This window comes from Bubalus bubalis, chromosome 2 (genome assembly GCF_019923935.1).
Source record: "Bubalus bubalis isolate 160015118507 breed Murrah chromosome 2, NDDB_SH_1, whole genome shotgun sequence".
NCBI lineage: Eukaryota > Metazoa > Chordata > Mammalia > Artiodactyla > Bovidae > Bubalus > Bubalus bubalis.
In genome coordinates, this window is record NC_059158.1 from 166,085,073 (window position 1) to 166,092,857 (window position 7,785).

General features: G+C 37.6%; 1 protein-coding gene across 1 annotated transcript in view; it reads left to right on the plus strand.

Moving 5' to 3' along the window:
- The window catches only part of NYAP2 (neuronal tyrosine-phosphorylated phosphoinositide-3-kinase adaptor 2), a 126,483-nt gene extending 120,782 nt beyond the window's left edge, over positions 1 to 5,701 (plus strand). Inside the window, exon 4 of the mRNA XM_044925309.1 lies at positions 5,173 to 5,701. Coding sequence (XP_044781244.1) covers positions 5,173 to 5,306 — 134 coding nt within the window. The 3' untranslated portion in view covers positions 5,307 to 5,701. The remainder of the gene's footprint in view (positions 1 to 5,172) is intronic.
- Positions 5,702 to 7,785: the final 2,084 nt, after the last annotated feature.

Consider the following 7,785-nt stretch of genomic DNA (forward strand, 5'->3'; position numbering starts at 1 on the left):
GAAATGGCAACCCACTCCAGTGTTCTTGCCTGGAGAATCCCAGGGACGGGGGAGCCTGGTGGCCTGACGTCTATGGGGTCACACAGAGTCGGACACGACTGAGGTGACTTAGCAGCAGCAGCAGCAGCATAAGAAAGTGGAAGCAAGGGAAAGCCCAGCCCTCAGATACTCAGAAGGAATACAACCGGCACTCCTAACCGCAAGTGCATGGGATTCTCTTTCTCTTGTATGCAATGGATTCTTTAATTTTCTACCTTTGACATTGGATTATATATTTTATCCATCAGGTTGCCACCTCACTTCTATCTGGGTTTTGGATCTTTACCAGAATTCCAGTATTCCCAAGGAGAATCACCAATTACTCCAGCATCAATAGTTTTACTATCTGACCCTTCAGATAACACTAGAATTTGGTCCATAACTAAAGGATGCCAGGATTCATTCAGTACCATATGAATGCTTGCTTAGAGGAATGCCCCTAATGGAGATGGAGAGAAAGAAGTATGTCTACTCCCAGGATGGAGTTTTACATTTGATTTTCTTTCTCCACAGTCACAAAGTGATCACATAATTGATCAGATTTGTTTCATCTTTCAGCATCATAGTGACAGTGCCTGGGTCTGTGGGCCGATGGGTTCTCATGGATCTATACAAATGCTGTTGTTCAGTCACTAAGTCATGTCTGACCCTTTGTGACTCCATGGACTGCAGCATGCCAGGCTCCTCTGTCCTTCACTATCTCCCAGAGTTTACTCAAATTCACATCTATTGAATCGGTAATACTATCTAACCATCTCATCCTCTGCCACCCACTTCTTTTGCCTTCAGTCTTTCCCAGAATCAGGGTCTTTTCCAATGTGTTGGCTCTTTGCATCAAGTGGCCAAAGTATTGGGAGTTTCAGCTTCAGCATCAACACTTCCAATGAATATTCATGGTTGATTTCCCTTAGGATTGGCTGGTTTGATCTCCTTCCTGTCCAAGGGACTCTCACGAGTCTTCTCCAGCACCATAGTTCAAAAGCATCAATTCTTCAGTGCTCAGCCTTCTTTATGGTCCAACTCTCACATCCATACATGAGTACTGGAAAAACCATAGCTTTGACTATACAGACCTTTGTCATCAAAATGATGTCTCTGCTTTTTAATATGTTAAGTTTGCCATAGCTTTCATTTCAAAAAGCAAGTTTCTTTTGACTTCATGGCTGCAAATATTTGATACTTAAAAAAAATAGTAGCACCAAAATTCCAAATGAAACTTCCACATTAACATGAATGAATATCTAACTAAATCAATACAAAATGAACTAATCAATACAAAATGTAGGTCAATTTAATTAATTGTTAAGTTTAACATTAAAACAGTTTCATTACACCTGAAAACAAATTCCAGATTAGATTGTCTAATTCTATAAGGATTCCTGAGTGTGCATGATTACTGTCTAGAAATCATAGCCAATCATGAATTAATTGGATTATTCACAGTCCAGTACTTTCAAAGCAAAATTATAAAAATGTATTCCAATTTTGTATAATAAAATTTACATTTAATGTAGGACATGAGGGCATCAGATACATTTGCTATGATGTGTGATGGAAGCTTGAAAACAAAACATTTGAAATCAGTGAAGGTTTTAGCATAGTCCTGGCAAAACTGTGCCTTTATTACTCAAGCATCAGTTTATCTCAAATAGCAAATGTGTTATTTAAAAAAAAAAAAGCCTTCCCCAGAAATGAAAGTAGAGTTTGCAATCAGCATACCTTGGAGTATTAAATAAAAGACCTTTCTGTGACCTCCATGTAGCACAAAGTCATTGATTAGAAACTTTCAGCAGTGTGATTGACCAGGGAAAACCATGATATGCCTCTGCCAGTAGAGAAAAATATTGTGTACTGAAAAAATAAAACAAGATGGAGAAAAAATATGTCTCCCCAGAATTTGACTGATCTTATTTCTTTGACGATAGATGAAAGTGTTTTCTTGAGTGAAAATGCACTAATCTCTTATTGCTGTGTAGATCCAGATTGAGAACAGTCATTTGTCTTTTCTTTCTGAAAGCAAAGAAAACCTCAGTGCTCATGCTTGAAGCTGTGGATGCCTTGGGGATTCTCCTGTAACAACACCAAGGAACATAATCCTGAACAGAAATTAAATTCACCCTAAAGGGAAGATGGAAAATGATGGCGAGATTACCATCCTTTAAAAATGCAATGAAAGATTGTATCCAGTAAGAATAAAAAGAAAGATAGTAGTTCTTTCTTCTTAAGTAATAAAGTCCAGTTGGCACTTCCTTAATAAAATCATAAGATGATGATGAATTACTAGCCTGGAAACATCACAGAATAATATCTTGATGATAGTTTATTTTAAGGAGTTAAAGTTAATGTCTCCTTTCTCCTTCCTTCCTCCATCCCTCCCACTTTCTCACCCTCACCTTCCTTCCTTCTTCCTTTTTTCCATTGTCCTCTTTCATTCTTTCTGTCCCTGTGTATCTCCCCCTACTTATTCTTTCTTGTTTTTTTTATATTTGACCTTCACTAAAATTGCACAAATAACATCAACTTTTACCTCTAGGTTTTTGGTAGCTTATTACACAAAGACAGGTTTTTCCTTAGGTGTACAAAGAATAAGTAATTTCTAGCTTATAATGAATCTCTTAATGAAATGAGTTTTTTTTAAGGGGAGGAAAGCCGCATTTTAGATCTGTTTTGAGGCATATCTCCATTGTTTGTGGTCCTCTAAAGCCTTGGCAATTTTTTATATTAACAAAGTTCAGGATGAAAACATATTGTTTTCAGTACTATAGATCCTAAGCCCCACTGTTTAAGACTTAAAGCACAGTGTATTTCCAAATGTGAGTGAACTGGACAATTTAACTTCAATATCATAGCTCTGCTGCTGCTGCTAAGGCGCTTCAGTCATGTCTGACTCTGCGCGACCCCATAGATGGCAGCCCACCAGGCTCCCCTGTCCCTGGGATTCTCCAGGCAAGAACACTGGAGTGGGTTGCCATTTCCTTCTCCAATGCATGAAAGTGAAAAGTGAAAGTGAAGTCGCTCAGTTGTGTCCGACTCTTCGCAACCTCATGGACTGCAGCCTACCAGGCTCCTCCATCCATGGGATTTTCCAGGCAAGAATCTCTAAGAGACTCAGTTATAAAAACAGTATCTTTTCTAGGATTTTCAAGACTTTTTCAGAACATTCTTTTGGCCAAGATCATAATGGTTTGTTTCACCAACCTGGTCTCACAAACAACATAAAAGATTGCAAATGCATTTAAGTGAAGGACCAGGTGAAATGGAAAACAAGAGTGAAATGAGTACGCTAAAAATAAACCAAAAACTCACAATAAACAAAATTGTCCCTATGACATGATACCATTAAGCAACAATGGAGTATGTATATGTGTGTGTGTGTGTGTGTGTGTGTAAACACAGAAATGTGTTTATTGTCTGCATATGCATGTGTGCATAATGCATTTATAAGTAGTCATCTCAACCTGTCACTGCCACTGCAGGTGAAGTCATAACCCATGTGAGCCATGTTGGGAATGGACTTTAAAGCCACAGAATGTCTGGCCTGTAAGGGAAGCCACCATGTATGACTGGTTTATGGCTAAATTGCAGTCCCTAAAGGGGTGATGGATGAACCAAGACATGATCTGGACCACTGTCCAATGAGGGTAAGGCAAGGCCTTTCTGGGTCATGATGAAATTGGGAGTTTGCTTGGATTTTGGTAAGTCTCAGTCTGTGCATTAGAGATATCAGCATCTATGCTTGAAAGATGCTGATTAAGTCGGAGTCTGACGGGAAACCTAGCAGGGGAAGTTAATCCGTAGGTACGCCGGGTAATATGAAAGGCATGGGATTGTGTCACTCATCGGATAATCTCTTCCACATACACTTTAAAGGAACCTCATAGTAAAAAATATTATTTGCTATCCTTTTCAAGGAAAAAAAAATGTCTAATTTTCTTCATGTACCTAAATGTATTAATGCCATAAAGGGATATATGGAAATATTGGCTCATTATAAAAACATGTCAACCAGGATTCCAATAGATGCTTACCTTTACCTTTATTTTATAAGATAAAAGATGATTCTTTAAGACATGCAAGGACTTATGCCTCCTGGGAAGTTAAGTTCATTTATAAGTTAGAGAGATAGTTTATGTTAACGTGTGGTACACTTAGATTTGAACACTCATATTTTTAGAGTGTGTGTGTGGGTACTAGAATCACCTGCACAATACTCTCAAATATGTCTGAAAATTAGTGTCCTCTGTAGACCATACATTCTGCACTTCTTGGATGAAGGAAACTCTTTCCATCCCCCAAATTCTAATCTCCAGAGTATCCTGACAATGACCTAGGTGGCCAGTCTAGGTTCCTTAAATAAAGGAAGAGTTAGGAGAAGGCTTTTTAATTTTGAAAAATAATATTATTATGAAAGATTGAAAAGGTCTCAGAAGTATCTATAAACTTAAAAGCAAATGAATTTAAATTAGGGAAATGATATGTTGAAAACAGTATATTGTGAAAATAGCCAGAACAAGACAACTTGAAAATCAGAAAGCTAGAAAATAGAAAAAGAAGGAAAGAATAAGAGAAAGAAGAAAAGATAAAATGAAAAGAGGGCAGGTAGAAGAAAAATTTGGAGAGGGTAGAAAGACATTTTAGGACATAGGAGAACCATGGACCAAAGCTGAAAATGAAGCACCAAAAATTGGCTTTTTAACCAATGGGATGTTGTGTCGGTCACTTAGTCGTGTTCAATTCTTTGCAGCCCCATGGACTGTAGCCCCCCCAGGGTTCTCTGTCCATGGAATTCTCCATGCAAGAAAACTGGAGTGAGTTGCTGTTCCCTTCTCCAGGGGATCTTCCCAGCCTAATCACTCTGTAGAAACTCATTGTAAATAGGGTAAAGTGGACAAGGGAACAAAGCCTTGAACTTAAATGATTTGTTCTTTATTCCCAGGAGCTGATCCTCATGAAAAAATTTCATTTTAATCTGTTGTTATGAAATTGTTTCATCACTTGCCAATGATTAGCATGCATCAGAAGAATTCAGTACATTGAAAGAACCTGCTGCAAAACCAAAAAGAAAGTCTGAGAGCTGGTTCATCACTGCAGACTTTGCTCAGCTAATGCTTTGTCTTTCCTCCTTGTCCACAGAACCGAAAGTAAGCTGCAAACTAGGGCGGTCAGCGTCCACATCAGGTGTGCCCCCTCCGTCTGTTACTCCTCTCAGGCAAGCCAGTGACCTGCACCAGAGCCAGGTACCATCATCGTTAGCCAATCGTGATTGACTTCCTGTGATGCAACATGCCAAACGCTTTCCACCTCTGTCTGTCGTGTGTTGCTGTAACGACTTTTGCATCTGCTTTTATTTTTCTCTGTGTGTATGGGTGGGGGTCGGGATAAGCTGTGGCCGTCTGTGTTTTCATCTAAAAAGGAGATTCCTTCTTCCCTGTGATTGGTGCAACTTTCTTTGCTGTTTGTTATCAAATCGTTTTTGTCTCTGGTTCCCATCGTTCTGTAATATAAATGTAAACTTGTACTATATGTACTGGCTTAGTGGTTGTTTTTTTAAAATTCTTTCTCTCTTCCATGTTTTGTGTACTTTTATACCGTCTCTGAAAATTTATCAACATTTGATAAATTTATCAACTTTGTTTTATGTAGATTTCTTTTTAAATGTTTTGTCCACAACACTCGCACAGATGTTGTCAATGAATTTGTACATATTGTTTAGTTCTTAACCTATGATACTGTAATATTTGTGGCCGTTTAACTTTTATTTTTATTTCGCTTGGAGCATGATTGTAAGATACAATGAATATTGATGTCCTTATAAATATTCCTATAACAAGTCATTTGGATTGAACATGGCAGCTAGTCTTTTTTTCTTAGGCCATAAGGACAAACTGACCAACCACATAATCTAGATATTACCAAAAACTGTAGAAAAACAAGGCAATCTTTAAATAAATTACTTTCTCTCTTACACCAACAGTATCAGAAATGTTCTCAGTAAGGGAATTTAAGTGTTTATGCATGGTAACTGAGATCTCTATTATCATTGGAGAAAAGAGGCGAGAAATAAAGACATAAGCTACAGTATCATTTAACCCTTTATAGTACAATATGTTGCTCTGATGTTCACTTGGTTACATAACTCTGTATGGGAAATTTAGTATGGGGAAAAAAATCACTACACGTAAATTCTCTACCTATAACTCATCCAATAGGAATTCAATACAATGACTTAATTTGTGAAGCTTAATTGTGGTTACTGTTAAATATTATGGGTGTTAAATAGGATAATGCTATCCTGCAGTAGTTTTTCTCTGCTTCTTAGCTTTAATCTTCACTTTCATAAAACTCTCTGAAATTGTAAATTAAAAGACTAATAATGATACCTCCATGGGAACTGTCCATTACTGATTAGAAAATTACATATTCATCAATTATGTAAAATGTCAAGCTATTTTAAAAACATAACCAAGCAAACTAATTGCATTTTTTTCTAATGGAATACAGGGTGCTTTTTTAGTATTTTGGCCTCACTTAAGTAGTCACAGGATTTGATTTATGAATATATGTGATATCTACAAACCCAAGAGATGAGAGGTTTCTCTCAAGGGGGTGTCTCAAGTGCCACTTAGAATTTTTTGTGTCTTATTTAAAAGTTTAAATGCCTTTACAACTAGATGAATCCACCTCAAATGCTTTTTCAGTATAAAAGAAGTAGAAACAAGAAGACAATGAATAAATAAATAAATAACACAACTAACCTCACTAAGATAAACCGCCATCTTAGTTGATTAAAACTATTGCAAAATATTACACTTGTTGATTTTTAAAGCTTAAAATATTGGATACAGAAAGGAGAGAGCTTTAGTTAACTGGCAGAGGATTGCATTAATACAATCAATTTTCCAAGTGCTTATACCTTAGTATTACAAGACTTTGGTAACATAGAGAGGCTTTGTGGTCTTTGTTTCCTTTGCTTTTTTCAGCTTATTATCTTTGTAGCTGTTTCATCCTGAGCCCCTTCAATTCTCAATGAAAGGGTTCTTGGGGGTAACTTCCAGAACAGAAACAAGGTGCAATCTTTGTGTCTTTGCATTATCAGCTCTTCATTTATCTGATGGGATGTTCTTCATTCTTCAACATACAGCAACAAGAGAAAGGCCCTCTTGGTACTTGTTTGCTGCACTTTTTCTTTCCAACCAGGAGAAATTCTGGCACACAGCCATGTCATAGATAGGTTGTCAGGACTGCAAATTAGAAGGCTGACCTCTGTGACTCTGTCCTGTGTGTTGTGACCAGATGTAGCATTCACCTCTTCCATATTCTGAGCTAATGAGGTGAACATGGCTTAGAAGAACCCTGCTCTGCATTCCTACAAATTGGACCTGAACTGAAGTTGAGTACTTTTTGAAGTCCCTCTTCTCACCTCATTCCCATGCTCTTGCCTGAGATGTCGCCTTAAGTTACAACAAAGATGACCCTGTCCTTTGCCTAGTCACCCAAGTCCACCCTTTGCCAGTTTCACCCAAAGTGAAAGGCATTTAAGCACACTGGATATTCATACACAAATTAGGAGACGAAACACCTAACACTGTTACACAAATAATTACCCTGGTCACTTTTTTGGTGCTGGTTTTTCCAACACCAGAATTCCTGATAGCTATTAAAACACAGAAAGCTTAATATAAGATGGATAAACTTCTTACTAGGAAATCTTTGGAAGACCAGGTCATCTCGTACTTTCAAGCAAAC